General features: G+C 33.1%; 2 protein-coding genes and 3 non-coding genes across 6 annotated transcripts in view; 3 read left to right on the top strand and 2 right to left on the bottom strand.

Moving 5' to 3' along the window:
• The first annotated feature begins 756 nt into the window (after positions 1–756).
• Positions 757–872, top strand: LOC127939127 (U5 spliceosomal RNA). The gene has a single exon (XR_008148925.1). It is a non-coding gene; the product is annotated as a U5 spliceosomal RNA (small nuclear RNA).
• A 475-nt stretch (positions 873–1,347) lies between these two features.
• LOC127939130 (U5 spliceosomal RNA) lies at positions 1,348–1,462 on the top strand. The gene has a single exon (XR_008148928.1). It is a non-coding gene; the product is annotated as a U5 spliceosomal RNA (small nuclear RNA).
• A 1,134-nt stretch (positions 1,463–2,596) lies between these two features.
• Positions 2,597–2,709, bottom strand: LOC127939129 (U5 spliceosomal RNA). The gene has a single exon (XR_008148927.1). It is a non-coding gene; the product is annotated as a U5 spliceosomal RNA (small nuclear RNA).
• Positions 2,710–6,869: 4,160 nt separating this feature from the next.
• Positions 6,870–18,541, bottom strand: LOC127938596 (uncharacterized). Its single transcript, XM_052535308.1, has 5 exons — positions 18,235–18,541; positions 14,839–14,985; positions 10,206–10,451; positions 8,653–8,801; positions 6,870–7,790 (listed from the first exon to the last, which is right to left on the bottom strand). Exons 1-5 carry the CDS (start codon positions 18,296–18,298, stop codon positions 7,746–7,748), a joined length of 651 nt encoding a protein of 216 aa, XP_052391268.1. The 5' UTR covers positions 18,299–18,541; the 3' UTR covers positions 6,870–7,745.
• A 1,292-nt stretch (positions 18,542–19,833) lies between these two features.
• Positions 19,834–20,692, top strand: part of LOC127938594 (importin-13) — a 34,714-nt gene continuing 33,855 nt past the window's right edge. The window contains exon 1 of one of the 2 annotated variants that reach the window (XM_052535307.1): positions 19,834–20,225. In XM_052535307.1, coding sequence (XP_052391267.1) covers positions 20,178–20,225 — 48 coding nt within the window. In that variant the 5' untranslated portion in view covers positions 19,834–20,177. The remainder of the gene's footprint in view (positions 20,226–20,692) is intronic. The other variant, XR_008148744.1, reaches the window with a different exon arrangement.

The following is a 20,692-nucleotide window of genomic DNA, read 5'->3' as shown; positions in this document are numbered from 1 at the left end:
TATTATAATGTAAATGTTTATTAAGATCGTTGCACATTTTACATCAATAACCTTGTACATCAATCAACAACAACACAAGAACAATTATTACAAGGTTCATTTTATCTTTGTTCACAACGTTCGTTTATTATATGTTTATCATTCTTAAAGTTAATCTAGATAAAGTGATAGAAAAACGAATACAAACTCATTTTGTTTATTTGTTGCCTTTTATTGTGTGTAGTTTACTCGTCCCGCCTCCCTGGAATTTCCTTCATTCCTATTGGCTAGTCAGCGCTCTACACCTATATGCGACTGGTCCGACGGATAGGCTAGCCAATAGTAACGAAAGAAATTCCAGGGAGGCGGGGCGAGTAAAACTTAATGCTTGTTATTTACAATGTCAGTCATTTTTTATTGTATTTTTCATCATTTAAACTGCTTTATTTACACAGAAGCGAGTGTAACTGCGCTAAGATCACCAGTGGTACTATGTCAGTAAAACTAGCCAAGTCCTTAAGAGTGATGACGAAACCGGAAGTAAGGTCGCTTACCCACAATGCAATGGGGCACACTTAAAATCGCTTAAGTTTTTTTTAATTTTATACACCCGTACTTTCTTGTTTGTTATGCAGTTTAATAGCACAGTCGTTTGACGTTATTATACGTTATTCTGTTTTAATATATGTGCAGTACCGATGTCATCATGTCCTCACTGTTCTTGTAGAGTGTGTTTCTGTCACTGAAGTACGTACTGCTGCCTCCAAGAAAATCAGTACACTCATGTTTCTCTTCAGATCGTATAAATCTTTCGCCTTTTACTAAAGATTTCCGTGGGGAGGAACACAATGAGTATAAACTAATTTTTTGATGCCCTGCTTTACTGCGGGGCTTCTCTTCATGGTAAAACATCAGAATTTGAATATTTTGTTAAAACACAATGTATCCTTAGTTTGAACAACGCATCCTAGACACTGTAGTTTGTTTGCTTTTTTCGAACGAAACAATTACAGTCGTTTCGTTTGTCTTATTGTTAGACACGAACTACAAAGAAGACGGGGTTTGGTTATAAATTCGCAAATGACATGTTCACAAATGCGTGAAGAGAACCCTTTCTTTGTGTTCACTAATGAGACTAGTGCCCGTGCCTAAAAGCGATATTTGAGTGCAATAATTATATATTTTTTAACCTAAATACTATTTTTTTTAAGAAGAGCGGATGTGTTTCTCATTATACAGAATATTAAAGTAACCATCATACAGTAATCAATGTTGTGTTGAACAGATGGTGTCTGTCAGGTTCACACCGTTCTTGTGGAGTGTGTTTCTGTCACTGAAGTACGTACTGCTGCTTTTATTAAAGCTAGTACACTCATGTTTCTTTTCAGATCGTATAAATCTTTCGCCTTTTACTAAAGATTTCCGTGGGGAGGAACACATTGAGTATAAACAATTTTTTTGATGCTCTGCTTAAATGTGGGGTTCTTCAAATAGTGTGAATATTAAGAGTATATCTGAAATTTAGCGATTCGTGGTTTTTTTAGCACATACGAAAAAAATCAAGGCGTGTATTGTATAAATTATTTAATTGTTTAAGATCGTTATAGATGTATGTTTTGCAGGATGTCATTGTGTGATTCTTGATTAAAGAGTGGTATCAATAATATAATTCCTGTATTTCATTTCGGGGGGGGGTATGAAAGTGACTATAGGTACTATGTTGTTCCATTATTATTATTTCTATGTATTTTGCTATAGCGTGGATACTGTTATATATTCATTAATTCAAATTTTGCATTTATATAGTTTTGTTCAATTTAGTAGCCTACGCTTTGCAAATTTTATCACTAATGATGATAAAAGAGTCCAGGCTGAATATTTTTTCCTGTGTGTGCAATGCTGTTTTTATACAGCCAATGCAATGACGTTCTACACAAGCATTAGTAATCAAACACAAATAGCATCGTAACAGACCAAACTAATAGAGCACAAAATAGCTTACGACCCTAGTTTTTTTTTTTTTTTTTTTGTGACAGCGCCACCTACCGAGTCAGAGAACCTAAGTCCCAGGAACGCATTTCCACATTTGGAGGACCGAAAATGGCACCAAGGCAGTATTTTCACCCCGTTTTAACTACTTAAGAGTTTTAGAGCTTTTTAAAGGTTTATTTCACCAAAATTCTACTTTATTGCATTTAAACCTGGAATGTTGAGTAATTATTGGGTCTAAGTATCATAATATAATAAACAACGTGCGCACAATTTATAAATCGAGTGAACGAAAAAGTAAATCGAGGGAATTCAATATTAATCGTGTGCACGTTTTAGTACATTGAAGGAACGAATTAGTAAATCGTGGGCCAGAATATATCCTGACCATCGATTAGCCTACAATTTTTTCCTGCACATTTTGTGCGGGGCTCCGTAGCTTTCCAATGAAATGCATAACAATTGCTTTTAATGTTGAACAAATAAGAAATCATTCACATTTGACACTCACACTTCAATAAAAAATAATAAAATTCGAGCATTTCTATTGCATTGAAATATAATGCAATATGCCATCCATTGTCAATCAAAAACCAATATTAGTCTGACATTTCAAACTGAACAGGAACCCCTACAGTTATGCAGGGTATCAAAAATTAGCTTATACTCATTGTGTTTCTCTCCACGGAAATCTTTAGTAAAAGGCGAAAGATTTATACGATCTGAAAAGAAACATGAGTGTACTTCCTTCTATTATCGCTAGTACGTACTTGAGCGTCAGAAACACATTTCACAAGAACGGTGGGAACCTGATAGACACAACTTTCAGCAATTAATTATCTGTTGTATGACTAGATACTTAGACCATTTTGTATAATATAATAGTAATCAATCCATTCAGTCTTCTCTTTTAGTCTTTTTAAAAAAGAGGGCAGTAGGCTCTAGTGAACACAAAGGAAATGTTCTCTTTACAGCTAAACACTAAAACAAATGTGACGGGCTTATTTAGACAGACATCCGTTTCTTTATTGTGTTGGGATAAAAAGAGCTAATTAAAATAAGTACCAAATGGTTATCTGCCTGAAACGGACTCACAGGACTCTTGCTATTGCGTATACGGTCAAAGCCAGCGTGTGGAAGCCAAGCCTACTACAACCTTTAGCCAAAAAAATGAGACATGTTCGCTGCAGACAGACGGGATGGGAGAAATGAATCATTTCGAAGCTTCGAATCAATTGAACCAATTGCTTCACAAAATGATTCAATGTTTCGAAGCGCTCGAAACACCACACGCTGGTGACGCCTGCTGGCCAAAACTGTGTAATTGCAACAAAGGCAGATTTTTACAAACCCCACACTTAAATGAAAACGCTTTCTTGAAGTTACAATATCAAACAATAGTCAAAATAATAAAATACTATTAACAATGAGGTGTCGGTATAATAGGCTTGTTCGTCTTTAAAAGAATAATTATTAATTTGCAAGGGTTTGTTTTGTTTATTTTATAAAGCACTAGTCTAAACACGCCAGTAAGAGTCTATTAACTACTACTCATCCTTTTAATCACACAAGTGTCTCATTACAAATGTCTACAAGTTTATTAAAATTATTCGAGATTGTATAACATGTACTTCGAAACAGTTAGGGTTAGGGTCAGGGTCAGGGTTAGGGTCCACAATTGATTCTCAAAGGTTTAAAAGCTTCGTGAAGCAGTGTTTCAAAAGCAGCCATCATTACAACAAAATAAATGCTTCACTAAAGGGAAAGGTACACGAGTATAATGTAAACTAGTTTTTTGATGATCTGCTTACCCTCTGTCTACAGCATAGCGTTGCCCTGAAGCAAAGGAACGTTTTTAATTGAGGCTTTACAGAACGTAGGCATGTTTTTATTTTTATTTTTTTATAATGATTGCAACCAATTACAAAGATTGAAAAGTATCAAAGAACAGTCCAATAAGGTATGGGAGTCACTATCAAGCACCATCTGAAAACAGGACTTCCTTTTCTGATGGTCACAGGCGCATATGATGTGGGACTAAATTCACTTTAGTAGCCTAATCTTATTTAAATGACATGTGCTGTACATAAAAATGTGAGTGTGTAAAATGTTTTATTCTTATTTTGCATGTTCAGAAATTCAGTTTTTATTTTCGTTTTCTCAAGGCAACGTTGTGCAATAAGGGGTATAAGGAAGCCGTGGTCCACGGCTCTTATCTCCTAACAAGGATTTCCCATTGACAATACATACGGGCAAATAATGTGTGAACAAAAAAGGGAGATGCAAGGTTTCTGGGTGCACAGGAACACCCAAAGTGATGTGCAAAAAGTGCACCTCTGTTTCACAGCAGAGGAGAAGTTATTTTAGAAGTTTCACACAGAGTATAATCTCATTCCATGAAGTGCATGTTATGACACGCCACAGTACATCAGGGCTGGAAAAACTTCAGTGCTGGAGGGTCTGCACCATTGTTGCACAATATTTTGGGATGACTGGTGGTCAAAAAATATTTTATCAATAAAATGTTTCCAGTGTTAATTGTGAGGCTTCCCAATTTGGTTAAACTATCAGATTTTATTGACAAGTCTGTTAGTATTTTTTTGTAGAAAGTGTGCTTATTTTTAGCACAGTATTTGTATGACTTTGTTTGAGTGTGATCGTACACAAGAACAAGAGCCATGTGTTCAGTTTCAGTACAAGTGATGCTGTTTTCATCAATGTCTGTCAGGATAAAGCAAGAGATTTTGTGTTTGCGTGAGCTCCTGTAAAGAGAACATTTCCTTTTGAGCCACTGGTGAAACAGTGCCCTCTTGTGGTCAGTTGTAGATCTGTGTCTTTTAAACAGGGATCGTGGAGGTTTTTGTCCAATAGCCTACACCTAAAATCTTTTTAAAAACACAAAAAGAGAAAATAGATTGCTGTATTTCATTTTAACAAAATGTTCTAAGTATCTAGTCATACAACAAATAATCCAATGCTGAACATATTGTGTCTCTCAGGTTCCTACTGTTCTTGTGAAATGTGTTACTGACATGACTTAACTTGTCTGTCACCTGAAGCAAACATCCATCCCTTATTAAAAGTTTGAGTTAAAAGAGACGTTGTCTGTTGCACTATTTGACCAAGTCGACTACTGAAGCCTATATCCAGCTTAGGCATGTTCTCCCTCTATTTTTATGTTTCTTTCTCAAAGCTGAAAGAGAACGCTTGATGGTGATTGGCTAATTTTTTTTTTTACCAACTGAGGCACGAGAGCTCAACTTCAACTTTTGAGGCATTGAGAACGCACATTTTCAAAGTAGAATAACTGACTGTGGCATTTCCCCCCCCAGATAAACAAGTATGATAACTAAGCATGTTTCTTGAATATTTTCAAACATATTATGTTATGTTTAGCAGATTCAAAAACTTACATACAGCTCCTTTAACTGCAGTGCAAACGGAGCCGAGCAGGGGCGGTCTTTGGGGGCCCTAAGCAAATTCCAGGTTTGGGGTCCTTCACTGCCGAACTCTTTTAAGTAAAATTATATATATATATAATTAATATATTGTTACATCCTAAGATGTATGTTATTGTTGCTGTTAATACTGTGTGTTAACTCTATGTAACTGTGCTTCATTGATGCTTGACATCCTGTTGGGAGTTGTAGTTTTTGTTGGTTTTCCTCTGTTCCTCCCTGTCCTCTCACAGAAGACCTAATTGATGTCACCTGTTCCTCGTCAGAGCTGTGGAGAGGAGCTTGTATTTAAACAGAGGGAACGGACACAACACCGGAGAGAGTTTGGCTTGTCTGTTTTCCCAGTTGGTGGTTTAAGCAGTGGTGCTGCTTTAAGAAAGCCTGTTGTATTTGATTACTATTGTGTGATCAGGACCTGTAGTGTATCTTCAAGACAGCCTGTTGTCCTGGCTGTAGTGATTAGAAATTGTTTTATTTTTATTCTTTTGCCTGCAGACGCAGTAAGGAGGTGGGTGCCACTTTTATTTTATCAACTTATGCTTTTCTCCTGGTTTTGTGGAACCGTGAGGAAGCCAGGGAAGAGACATGTTGTTGATTTTGATATTTTGTTTGCTAGGTAAGTTCGATTACTTTGTTTTCAGTTAGCATCCCCTTTTTGTTTGTTATTTTGGCCTTAACCCCCTCCTGAAGCTACAAGCGTCTTATTCTTTCTTTTTGAATTACCCATATTGTTAAACCTCTAATTTTCCCTTACCCTTTAATGCTGTACAAAGACTTTACATTGTAAATAAAGTCTTGAAGAGTTTCCATGAGTTTGAGTGCTGGGATTACGGATAGTCAACTCTCTCTCACTATTTTTGTTTGCAAGTTCACCGACATAATTGTTAACTTTTCTTAAATAGCATATGTTACTCCCCTTGTCACCCCTAGACACAGAGGGGGACGTAACAATATATATAATTTTAATGTTAAAGTTTTAGTAATTGTGTTTTGGTCTTTTTTTTTTTTTTTTTTTTTAGATATCGCTATAATTTTTTTTAATTAAAATTGTAGTTAAAAAAAATTTATATTGCACTGACATATTCTGAGGTATAGCTACCAATGTTAAGTTGCAAAACAGCTTTTGAAAAAGCAAAAAGAGAGTTTTCAATATGAACATGCAATGCATAACATCCATTTAGTCAAAAAAAGAGTTTAACACGGTCTTGTGTATATGTTTTAAGCGTAATGCAGTCAGTATTTGGAGCATGTTTGCAAAATGCATTGATTTGTTCACAGTAAAACCAGAAACGTGAATTAAGAAATTAAATAGTGAGTTTTGATTTCACAATGACTTCAATTTTTTGTAAAAAGAACAACAATCACCTTTTTACCACTTAAAATAAGTCTCAATAATTGTAGCATTTCATAACTTGCGTGTCCAGTGAGCCAAATTTAAAAAAGTGTATTTTAAAGACTTTATTAATTAAAAGAACAATGTGTAATAAGAAACACTTTAAATCCACTCTCACATCTTATTACACAAAAGTAAACATCACACATCATCAGCCAAACATTTTTTTTCTCTCAGGTTTATAAAACATTTCAGGCTCAAAAAAATTGTTACAATTCTGGCTATTTATTGATTCATGTCTGTTTTTTTACCATCTTTGTCAAAGTGCACACAAATGGATTTTTGAAAACAGTTGAATTTTGTAACATAATGAGCCAAGAGCCAATTGCATTAATGTTGATTTCATCTCTCTGTTTGTAAAAACAAGCAAAAATCAGTTAACAGTAATGCAGTTACTATAAAAATGAAAAAGTTACAGGGTTTTGCAGCTTCACAGGAGTTGGAAAAACTGAATACAACAGATATACATATCATACAGATATTCATAGTAGACTATATCACATTAGTGTCATTGTCACATGTGTCACATCAGTGTTAACATTATTGTTTATTCTGGTACCCCGTAGACTTGCACTATAAGTGGTGCATTACTGTATAAACATGATTGTTGCTGACTGAGAGAGACACTGACATTTTGTGTGGTGTACTTGGAACATTTCTTTCAAGGAATAATTCACCCAAAATGAAAATTAGTTTCTCCATTCTACTCCAAACATTCCTGCAGCCCAAACCTCACATTAAGTGCAAGAAAACTACTCTGATGGCCACGGTGAATTTAACAACTAAAGTGGAGTATTAGGCTACATTTAGTCCTGTACAGAAGTGTTTGTGTCTCTATGAAGCACACCAGCCGTTTAAACGTGTCTGTGTTGTGTAGATCGGAGGATGTTGGGTGCTCTGAAGATGTCTGAGGAACATCTGGGATTTCAGTAGCTGTACATGGTGAGAGGGGCGTCTTCCAGCATATCATCCTGAAACATAGATATCAGTGAGTCATTCTCAAGAAACTGTAACTGAACAGAACTTTCATTACATACAGGTGTAGTGTAAATACATTTAAAAAATGTTTATTATGCTATTTTTGTTTTAATACATCACATCCAATTTTAATTAGTTATATAGTAAAAATAAAAAATAAAAAAAACAATAAAAATGTACCCATATTTAGCTTTTCTTGAAATTTAAATACCATGCTTTTTTCTCCTTTTTTTATTTTATTTTTAGAGATAAAGGCTTTTCTTCAGTCTTGTTAATGTGTCACATTACACACACATATTTAAATTATATTTAAGGGAACGACATCAATTTTGTTTACATCTTTTAGTAGTTTACATTACATTACATTGTGTACATTATTTAATAGTTACTTTGATTCAGTATTTTTTTTTTTCACATTTTATATTTATTTATTTCCCCAATGGATTTTTTTCAGTGACTTTAAATGATAAAAAAAAATGAAAAATGAAAAAAAGATAAAAAAAAAAAAAATCATAGCATTTTCATAAATCAATGGGTTTTAATTACCACTTTTCTCAAAATGTTTTTTGATATATTGAAGTGAGTAACATCATTAAATATTATTATTATTATTATTATTTTAATCAACATCATAGTAATCCTGTACTTTGAGTCTAACATAGAAAAAATAAGCTTCAGCAAAATAACCTTATTAAATGGCATGAAAAAAAAGAAGAAATAAATAAATAGAAATGAAAATTGTATACACGGCATCTAAATGGTTTCCTGAGAATGATACTTTTCCTGTCAGTGTTGAATCTTTGTCACGTGGCTGATTGAGCCAGTAAGTGTTTGTTAAAGAAGCTGAGGTCTCACCATGGGGAGATCTTGAAGTCTGTGAAACACTGGACCAGAGTTTTTGTTTCTGAATTTGAGGAATATGAGGACGGAAACGATGGCAACAACGACGATGAACGCTGACACCAGTCCAGCAAGGAGCGGGTCAGTGGACGCTTTACTATTGTCTAGAAGAACGAAAACAGAGAAAGAGAGAACATTATTCAGCGTTTCTGCAGTGACGTCTGGTGAATCCACAAAGATGCGTGTGTTCTTCGGTTGTGTCAGCATGAAGACGTCCTTCACAGCTCGCCGTTCCTCTGCACATATAATGACGCTCTTGTTTTCAACACACACTATTATCAGCCTTTCTGCTGTCAGACCTCTATTCATATCCAGTGTATGAGGATATCTTTTGCTCACCGTTATGGTAAACAAAAATGCAGATGTGCACTGTAAATATTTGTGCATGCAGCTGCATTCAACCACAAAAGCATCAACCAAATGAATAATCATGTGATGTTTGATAATCACAGCAATAAATCATGTCTGCATTGAAAGACAAGCAGGAGAGGTCTCCAGCAGAATGCAATGCTTTTGTCAAAATTAGTCAGTCAGATCATAATTACACAGCCATTTTAATGCAGATGGTGCTACAGTAATACAGTATTCACACTGAAAAGTACAAATAAATAGACTTACTTACAAATATATTTAAATGTATTATTATATTATCAAGTGAAATGTGTAAACATTTATACTGAAATGGTAAATATAGTTTGTAATCATTAAATACATAATATTTAAGTTTAATTAAATGTTTAATAAAAAAAATAATTAAACTTAAATTCAGAATTTATGCCGAAAAGTACTTACAAATGTGAATTAAATATATTAAGTTGAAAGTATTTTTTAACATTAAAAATTCTGAAGTTATACGGAAAAGTACTTAAAAATGTGTACTTACAAATATGAATTTAAATGTATTAAATGTATTAAATAAATGTATTTAAAATTAAGAATTCATTCTAAATACATTCAATTTAAGTGTATTTAAACATAATAAGTTTACTCTTTATTTATTTATTATATATTATTTATTTAATAATAAGAATTGAGAATTGATATTTAAAAAAAAGTACTGACAAGTATTGTTTATTAAATACATTCTATATAAGTGTTTTTTAAATATTAAATGCAATATATATTAAATATTAAGGATTCATATCGAAAAGTACTGATGAATATAAATTATAATAAATACATTATGTTGTATGTACGTGTATTTAAATATATTATGTGTAATATAAACGTAATATTAAGAATTCAGAATTCATACTGAAAAGTGCTAATGAGTATAGTTTCTGATAATTAAATACACAGTATTTAAGTATATTTAAATATATATAGTCAAATAAAGAATTCTAATTAAAAGTACAGAAAAAGTGTTTTTAATACATGTATATTTTAATACAGTTAATATTAAATGCGTTAAGGGTTAAAACAAGTCTTATTACTAGGATATTATGTTGTTTTAAAGATGTATTTTTGACTGGAAATCAACAAGACTAATGCACAGTGTTTTCACGTACCGCTGTCTGTGACGTTCAGAGCTGAGGGGGTGTCGTTGTGGGCTCCGCTGGATTCTGGGTGGAGCGTGCTGATGTTAACGGTGCTTTTGGGCTCATGGGTCGTTGATGGCAGGAGTGTAGTTGGCTTTACCGTGTTAACTGTGGTCTCATTTTTCACAGGTGACACATCTGAGTCATTTCGACTGTCTGAGATGTTCCCAGAGAAACTGACATTCACTGCCAGGGCGGATGAGTTATTCAACATCTCTAAAGGTGAAACAAACACAACAGTGTTAAATCAGCAAAAAAAAAAAAAAAAAAACCTCAGATTTGAGTGCAACTTCCAAAAAAAGTTAGAATAATTTTTGATAATTTGATAATTGATAATAATTTGATATTTATTAAAAAAAATTATGTTTATAAATAAATTATGCTCACCAAACAGCATTAATTTGATCCAAAATACAGTAAAAACATCAAAATAGTTAAATATATTTTTCCTGTGATGCACAGCTCTATTTTCAGCATCATTCCTCCAGTCTTCAGTGTCACATGATCTTCACAAAACATTCTAATATACTGATTTACTGCCCAAGAAACATTTCTGATTAATATCAAATGTTGGAAACTGCTTTATATATTTGTATAACCCCCCCCCCCCCCACACACACACACACATTGGATTCTATAATTTCTAGAAAGTCTAAAATAACAGCATTTATTTTAAATAGAAATCTTTTGTAACATTGTTTTTACTGTCACTTCTAATCGATTTCATGCATATCTAATATACTGTACATATGTATTTAATAACTAAATAAATGTTGTGTATAAAAATATATATTTGTATTAAATATATTTAGTGTAAAACATTTTCTTTATTAGAAATATAAATCTTTTGTAACATTATCAATTTCTTTACAGAAATTTACTGCCATCCTTGTAGAATAAATGTATTAATTTATCATTTAATTTATTAAAAAGTCTTACTGAAACATTTGAGCAGTAGTGTACAGAGTTTACTTTCAAAAAGTGTTTGTTTTGTTTCTTTTGGTCACGTCTTATCTTGAATATTGCACAATGTTAGAAGTGCAACTGGTGCCCATTAAAGAAGAAGAAGAAGAAATGGGTGCATTTCGTCCCTTGTGGGAAAAACTTTAATTATTACTATTTTTCCATGGTAACCTCTACAAGACTCCACTAACACGGCAGCATATGATAGATCTGCTGACAGAAATGTTGAGAATAACTGAAAACCAACATGCAAACTGAGCTGAATGACTGACAGATGAAACACATCTTTGGGCTTTTTCAGTTAAATTCATGAGCACGTGACGTGACTCAACAGGCGGCTACATGTTCAACACGGTTTCTTCAGCTGGTGATGCCTTTGTTAAACACTAAAAGCATTTCCAACTCATTTTAACTCCTGTAGTGAAATCTGATATTCAGTGAGATTTAATCCATCAGTAAGTGGTTGGATTGTGAAAATTGCTCTCTTTATGAGCTGTTTCAGAGTAAGTCATTCTTTCATTTTGATGATTACAAAGACATCCTTTTTCCCCATGGAACGGGAAAAAACTATGTAAATAGAGTTTTTTGCATGAGTTGTGCATGTGTTCATGCCTGGTATGAAGGGTTAATTGGATTGGATTGGAAACTAATCAGGGGTGCGTTTCCCAAAACTAAGTTAGCAACTTTGTTGGTTGCAATGCAATTTCCCATTGCCAACCAACTAAGTTGTTAACAGGTTAGCAACTATATGGTTTTGGGAAACGCACCCCTGAATGTGAAAAAACTGAACGTTTGACACATATGTGTGAGTTAAGAGAAAAGAGAGCGAGGCTGTGTTCAAAATAGCACTACCTAGCATACTATTACTATTTCTGCAGTATGTACACTACCGGTCAAAAGTTTGGGGTCAGTAAGAATTTTTTTAAATAAATGAATACTTTTTATCAGCAAGGATGCATAGAATTGATCAAAAGTGATGGTCAAAATGTTTATAATGTCAAACAAAGATTAATTTGACAAATATTAATCTTAATAATAATAAAATATTAAAATATTAATAAAATATAATAAAAATAATAATAATAAAAATAATAAAATATTAATCTTGAATCTTGAAAGAACAAATAATGTTGTTCTTTCAAATTCTCTATTCATCAAAGAATCATGAAAAATATTTTCAGTTTCCATTCAATATGAAGCAGCACAACTGTTTTCAACACTGATAATAATCAGAAGTGTCTCTTGAGCAGCAAATCAGCATATTTGGTTTTGTGAAAGATCGTGTGGAGTAATGGTGCTGAAAATTCAGCTTTGCATTATAGGAATAAATTACATATTAATTTATGCATTTGACACCTTTATCCAAAACAACTGAGCATTCAGGCTACACATTTTTATTATTATTTTTTAAAGTATGTGTGTTCCCTGGAAAACTGAACCCACAAACTTTTGTGCTGCTAATACAATGCTCTACCACTGAGCCACAGGAACATTTTAAAATCTAAGTAGAAAGCAGTTTTTTTTAAAGTTGTAATGATATTTCACAATATTTATATATTTTGTACTGTATTTTTGATCAAATAAATGCAACCTGGGTGAGCAGAAAAAACCTTTCACATTAAAAATATAAAATAATTGCAATCATTTCTAAGAGAGATGCACTCAGAAAATTAAATATGCACATTAATGCTATGTAAAAGCACACATTGAGTGTGTTTTAAGTTGGAAGCAGCCAGTGACAGTATCTGCAGTAATGCAGCAGGATGATTTTTAATGGTGTTGGTGAGATCTTTGATGGTTTGTGGAGTGAGCCACAGTTGTTCTGTTTAACAGCACATGTCTGTGCATGTGAGACGTGTGTGTGTGTGTGTGTGTCATGAGGATTCAAACTCTCACGTTAGATCTCACACAGCATTTACTCATTGACTCTCTTCATGTCGTTCTACATTGCTGTCGCAGTTCAGAACCACTGGTGGTTGTGTAAATGATCTGTTCTGTCAGGTCAGGTATAGAAAAGTGAAAGAATTTATTTGCCCGCTCTCATGTTGTTCTAAACTTGTTGAAATGTGTCTTTGCTTGCCATTTTTGATTTGAAGCAGCAGGAATGTGATGACATAGATGGTGTGTTCTGCTTTTATGTTTCACAGAAGAAATAAATGTACGTGTGTTTGGAACCACATACTGTGAGTAAATGATGACAGAATTTCGTTCTTAGGTTAAATATTCCTCTGTGGTAGTCTCAACAAAGTTTGTTTGAAATGAGCAGAAAATGTGCAGAGTGAGTCAGAATTTTTTTTTAAAGAACAGTGTTATTCTAAATTATTTTACTATTTATATAGAATTCATTAATTTTTCAAATGAGATTTATTTTCACTTTTTTATATTTCACTTTAAAATATTAATAAATGTTATATAAATAATAGTAAATTCAAATGAAAAGTGAAAATATAAAAAAGTGTATACCGTATTCTTCGGACTATAAGTTGCACCTGAGAAGTCGCATCAGTCCAAAAATACGTCATGATGAGGAAAAAAACACATATAAGTCGCACTGGACTATAAGTCGCATTTATTTAGAACCAAGCACCAAGAGAAAACATTACCGTCTCCAACCACGAGAGGGCGCTCTATGTCTTCAGTGTAGACTACAGGAGCAATGAGCAGGATAGAGCGCCCTCTCACGGCTGTAGACGGTAATGTTTTCTCTTGATTCATTTCTCTTGCTTCATGTCAAATTAATTTTGATAATTTTGACCAGCCAAACTATGAAAAAAAGTGTGACTTATAGTCCGGAAAATACAGTATATACATATACACATATATATATATATATATATATATATATATATATATATATATATATATATATATATATATATATATATATATATTAGTGTTGTCTATTGATAGATAAGGATAACTAATCACATTTTTTCAGAAATTAATCTTGATTAATCCCACCTAACATTAAAGTTTTTAAATATACTTTTATATTGCAATAATTTCATTCAATCTTAATTCAAAACAATGTATAAACAACATAAAGACTTGTATAATGGCATCTTTTTCTCCTAATATTTAACCATTGACTAGCCATTCAACATTACAGTATAATTGTACAGTGTTTTCTTTTTCTTCTTTTTAATGGCTGTTTAAAAGTATTACATGCACTTTAGGGACTTTTTTTTTTTTAGGGAAAAGTCCCTAAAAACAGATCTGGGCTAATGCACCTAGGTTTTTGAGTGATCTTTGACAAGATTATAAAAATAAAAAAAAAACTTTTTATCACTCAAAATCTGAGATGCATGAGCTCAGATGAATGCGGTCTACAATCAATCAGCTCCAAAAAGAAATAAAAAACCTGTGCTGGTTGGAAGAAAACAAGTTGATTAAAAGATTGAATTGATTGATAATAATATAGCATAAAAAGAGTTTTAAAAGGCCAGTCATTTTTGACTGGGAACCCCAAATTAGGTAAAGGATTTTCAGCACAGCACAAGGGTTAAAGAAATATTTTGACCCAATGACTAGTGCCTCTACAAACGCTGATTGTGGCAGTAGGAACTTGCATAACACATCATATCGAGGGTTAACGACACTGTCAATCTCAGATTAAAACCACAGCAAGTAAATGTTGTACCTGTTGTTGTGTTTCTGTGCGGCGTGGGCTCAGTGATGTTAGAGGACTGTGTCTGATTGCTGCCATGGCTCAAGGTCAAGTTAACATCAGTCACTCCGTTTCTTCTGTTTATGATGTGAGGCACAGACGACACACAGAGATAATCACCTGAAGATGGGAGGAAAACCAGGACAGAGAGACATTTTGGCCAGCATCTTAAATTATTCAATGTAATCTGCATATTTAAATGAAAATGGGTATTATCATGAATTAAAAATGAGAGAATGAATCTGCCAAATCTGAATCTACAAGAGAGAATGTTTAATCGGAGCTCTTTTCTGTCTTTAGATATGTGATGAAACAAGAAAAGTGTTAATAATTAATTCAATCATTTAATTAAGCATGTGTTTGGGGAGGAACTATCTGTCTGTCTGTCTGACTAATAATAAATGAGTGTTGAGGAAACCTGTGCAATTCAGGATTAGAACAACCCTTTAGCTGTATTAATGAACTTTAAAGCATTGTTTGTTCTACAGATATGAAGGAAACTTCAAATTATATGACTTGAGAAAAAATTCCACCGACTTGCGACTTTTCATTCAGAAATTGATGGTATATTTCACAAATGATAACAAAGAAATGGCAAGTAACACATATGCGCAAAACATTTGGCGTCAGAATTTTTCTTTTTAAATGTTTTTGAAAGAAGACTTTTATGCTCACCAGGAGTGGAAGCATTTGATGAAAAATACATTAAAAACAGTAATATTCTGAAATATTTGTACTATTTCAAAAAAATGTTTTCTATTGTAGTATATGGTAGAATGTATTTTGTTGCTGTGATGCACAGCTGAATTTTCAGCATCATTACTCCAGCCGTTAGTGTCACATGAGCTTCAGAAATCATTCTAATATGATGATTTGCTGCTCAAGAAACATTTCTGATTATTAATGTTGAAAACAGGTAAAAATAATAGACATTGTCAACATTTAGTTTCTTTTTTAACTGCCCACATTAGTGTGTAATAAGAAAGAGAATGTTAAAAAGGTTTGACAGGTTTGGCTCAATAAATGTCCAATTATTTGCTCAGAGACTGTCTCTCTTCTGTCAACAGATGCTCTTCTTATCAGTTATCGTTCTATTTTCATCTTCTCACCCTCTGGACTGATAGAGTTCTGGTCTGCACGTCACTTTTCATGAAAGTCTGATTCTGTTATACAGTCGATCCAGTATATTGATCCAGCCCATAATTAGCAGCTTTATTTAATAAATTGTGATTAGGCTGATATTGGAATAAAATAATATTGTACCTAAATTTTGGAATAAAGCATAAACAAAATCTAAATATTACACAGAAAAACTTAGAAGTTACATTTTAAGTGATCAAATTAGTAAAATAAATAACTTTAATAAAATCTAATTAGAAAAATAAGAAAATAAAAATTACAAAAGCACATTTAAACGAAAGTAAATATAAAAATATAAAAAGCGCATTCAAAATATTAATAATAATATAAGTGATGATTTCATTCAAATATGATTTCACATTATGCACAAATTAAACCTAATTACACATTCCTTTAAAAACTAAACACAATGTGACTTGCATCTAAATAACTTTCCATAATAGGAATTTAAACTTCTTCGAAAGACAATTGGTCTACACAAAATTGATAGTGAAATCATTTTCATTCAGAAATTGCTCATATATTTCACAAATAGTAACAAAGAAATGGCAACTAATACATTCAATTAAATGGAAAACACTCCGGTAATCTTTGTCTTAAATTGTCTTTTTTACAGTGTTAAGGTGATGATACATGGGGCAGCTTTTTTGGGCAATGTTGACTGGGCACTTTCACATTGAGAATGGGTAACAAATTTCTGTCTGGATACTTGAGATCAGTCAGGACCCAGTGTCTCATCTGGTTCCCTGTTGACAGCAACGTTGCTTTAAAAGTTGCGCTGTGTATCATAATATTCACCCAGTCATGTTTCTCACCTGCGCTCCAGTTTCTCACAGGTTTTCTCGCCTCTCATTTATCTGCAGATCTCATCTTTATGAGAGCTTTTGTTTGATATGAAATTGTGTCTGTGGAGCTCATAAATACTGGAGTAAATGCGATATTAGTTCAAAGTTTCATGTTTTCCATTGTAGAACATATCCATGGAGGTGATGCTTCTGTTTCAAATGTATCATTTTATATTATTGCAGTTATTCATATGTTAATTTATTTAATTGTTTAAATAATTTAATGCATTAAATTATAAGGCTATAACTATTGGAAATACTTTTACTTTAAAATAAAGTGCACTTATGAATTGTGAAAAATAAGAGCAGGAATAAAAGTAAACGGGGCTTTTGTACAAGATGTAAAAATAGAAGAGCAGATGAAAGTGAAAGGAACAGGAAGTCAGCATGTAAAGATGACAAGCAACAGAAACACTTTAAAAATACACCACGATTGTTCGGGAGCGTGTCTCGCTCAGTCAATATACAGAGCCATTCTTAATTTTCCAAAACAGGCCTTAGAATAAAATCTAATTTAGATAAGGTAAAAATACACGCTGCATGACTCCTAATTACAAACTCTGGCTAAGAAATGAATGCATTCTGGGATTGAGGGACAGTAATGTATATCCCATAATGCTCTGTGTGCCAGTGTTGGGATAGAGAGATGAATTTCTTGAATTTCCACCCTCACATGAACATAAACGTGTGCGAACACATATATGTTTGCTAATGTAAATAAATCAGAATTGAATATGAGTTTTCATAAAGCAGTCAGTCTTTACAGTCAGAAGTACTGAGTGAACACAAAACTGAATACAAGTAAACTGCAAAATTGGAACTGATGTCATAGAAATGCAAACATAAGACTACTTTTCATGAAGTCTAATTAAAAACAAGCTTATGTGTGTGTTAATATGATTACTCTTACAGTCCAGTATCCACTTTCAGACTGTAGTTAAGAGTTCAGCACAAGAACAGAGTCTTTTCACTGCAAGATACAAGGCTGTGTCTCCAAACATATTGAGGTCCCTACCTAGAAAGCATTTTCGAGAAACCAAAGTACATTAAGCAGTTTTTGGGCTTCCATTGAGTCATGAAAGATTTGCACTTCTAGATGTCCTTTCTGGGCATCTTAAGTAGTCAATATTGTGCCTAGGTAGGCAGTTTAGGTTTTGAGACACAACCATTGTTTGACTTCAGCAGAAACAAACTGAGAACAAACAAATATTGTCTGAAAAATAGACTACATTTCACAATGGCTATTACTATAATTCTGTTTCACTTCACTAGAGATAGATAGATAGATAGATAGATAGATAGATAGATAGATAGATAGATAGATAGATAGATAGATAGATAGATAGATAGATAGATAGATAGATAGATAGATTTTATTTTTTACCTGTAAAGAAAGAACAGTAGAAGAGCACCATCGCACAAAACGCAATATTTCCACATCTGCCCATATCCTTTATATGTCAAAAGATAAAAACTTCAACCTAAAATAAAGGTAAAATATTTGTTCTTTCTTTCTTTCTTTCTTTCTTTCTTTCTTTCTTTCTTTCTTTCTTTCTTTCTTTCTTTCTTTCTTTCTTTCTTCAGACGTGAAAACCGACACAAAAGTCCAGTGTGTGTATGTAATAAATGCCTCTGGATCGACGGACGGAGATGAAGTTAGATGCCAGTGTGTTTGTGTCAGATGATCAGAAGTGTCTGGAAGAGTTCATTTACAGCAGATCCAAAGAGTTGAGAACCGCTGCGCGCTCTCGTCTGACGCGGTGGGCGGGGCGCGGCAAAGCGCGCAGACAAACAGCTGGACGGGGATCAGCTGCTTTTAGAGCTGCTTTTATAAATGTGTTCTTTATACACACACACACACACACTGCCGTTCAAACGTTTGGGATCAGTAAGAATTGTAATGTTTTTAAAGAAGTATCTTCTACTCATCATGGCTGGATTTATTTGACCACAGAAAAAACAGTAATATTGCGAAATATTATTGCAATTTAACATAACAGTTTTCTATGTGAATATATTTTAAAATGTAATTTATTTCTGTGATGTAAAGCTGAAAAATCTGAATCATTACTAGAGTCTTCAATGTCACATGATCCTTAAGAAATAATTCGAATATGATGATTTAATATCAATATTGAAAATAGTTTTGCTGCTTCATTTTTTTTTTTTTTTTGGAACCTGTGGTACTTTTTCAGAATTATTTGATTTCTAAAAAGTTTAAAAGGACAGCATTTATTCAAAATATAAACATTTTGTAACAACTGCGGTTCTAAAGTGTGGGGTCATTTTCTTTCTTCTTCTTTTATCGTTTTTGAATAAAATTAATGCTTTTATTCAGCAAGGATGTGTTAAATTGATATAAAAGTGATAAAAAAGACTCATAAAAAGTATCACAGGATCCAAAAAAATAAAAATAAACATATAATCAGCAGTAGAATGTATATTTTTAAGTAGGCCTGTATAAAAATAGAAAACCACATAATTGGGCGAGAACCCCGCTTGTTCTACACGTACAGAAGCTGAAATCCATGCAAAACTTCAAAAGTATCGCAAAGAGTCGCTGTAACACTGCATATGAACGCCAGTTACTTAAAAAACTACATCGCCCATAATGCAGAGCGAAGGGCCGTTTACAGGGCCATTAAAATTACGCCTGATTAAAAATGAACGTCACATCAAAGTCAAGTGATCTGTTGATGTATAAAAGCTTTACGATTTTACGAGTTTAAAAACTCAGAAAAGTATCAGAAATCAAAGCTCTGTGGAGCATACAGACAACACATTTGATAAAAGGAAAACCGACATATCTGCATTCAATCAACACAGCAATTTTACAGTTAAATTATTCATGATTTTTTTTAAAACATTTTTTTACATATACACATAAAATAATAAAAAACGGAATAATACTGAATTATTTCTAACTGGCAACAGTGTTTTTTTTATCTTTTTAGTGAAGGCAGAGGTTTGGGCACGCGCAGAGAGTGTCGAATCCGGTCGAATCATTCAGTCAGTGACAGTCAGACCGACGAGAGCGGGAGAGGGTGGGCACGCGCACACTGGATCACCGGGACCGGACAGAAACCCTCAGAAGCACATATGTGACAAACGGTCATCTTTAACGTTCAACTGAGATACGAAAGGGGTTTTATCATGAGCGAAATATGTGAATTACAAACATGAGCTCGCGCGCACCGGCCTGATTGCGCGCCGGACCGATTCAAATTCACATCAGTGAGATAAATCAGCAAATATTATCACAATTAACTGATATTAATAAACAGTACATCTATAAAGCGTAAGGTGGCAGATTGTGTTCAAGAGACGATGGATCCGGACACAGCCGCAGACTTCACCGTGGAAAACGTGGAAAAGGTAAACATACATGTTTTTAATCATTAATGTTGTGTTTAGGACGTTAATTAATGTTCATTTAACGTTATTCTTGGGGGAAGACTTAGAAATGTTGTTGATTTGAGTTCAGCATAAATCCATGTTGTTTATTAATAGCGTACGTACATGACAGTGATTCTCATTAAGAACTAACATTATATATATATATACATAGTAGTCAATAAATTCAGTTTTAGGACCATTATTTAATTATGTTTATATTTCATTTTTAATATTTACATTTTATTGTAATCATACTGTATTTTTTAAACCAACATAAACCAAGGCAGTATTTCCATGATTAAAAATTAAAAGATAAGGTTATATTTTCCCATTATAGTAATGAGAATTAGATGTTTTAAAATAGATGGTGTTTAATGTGCTTAATTGTCCTAAAAATAGTGTCCCAATGCACAATATATTATTAGTCCAAAAAAAAACGATGTAAT

This window comes from Carassius gibelio, chromosome A20 (genome assembly GCF_023724105.1).
Source record: "Carassius gibelio isolate Cgi1373 ecotype wild population from Czech Republic chromosome A20, carGib1.2-hapl.c, whole genome shotgun sequence".
Classification (NCBI taxonomy): Eukaryota; Metazoa; Chordata; class Actinopteri; order Cypriniformes; family Cyprinidae; genus Carassius; species Carassius gibelio.
This window is presented reverse-complemented; position numbering and strand designations above follow the sequence as displayed.

Coding starts and splice junctions, on each gene's coding strand:
- LOC127938596 (XM_052535308.1), bottom strand. CDS start 18,298: ATGGGCAGATGTGGAAATATTGCGTTTTGTGCGATGGTGCTCTTCTAC. Junction 10,452..14,838: donor GCACAGAAACACAACAACAG/GTACAACATTTA, acceptor TTTCACCTTTAG/AGATGTTGAATAACTCATCC. Junction 8,802..10,205: donor TCTGAACGTCACAGACAGCG/GTACGTGAAAAC, acceptor TCGTTCTTCTAG/ACAATAGTAAAGCGTCCACT.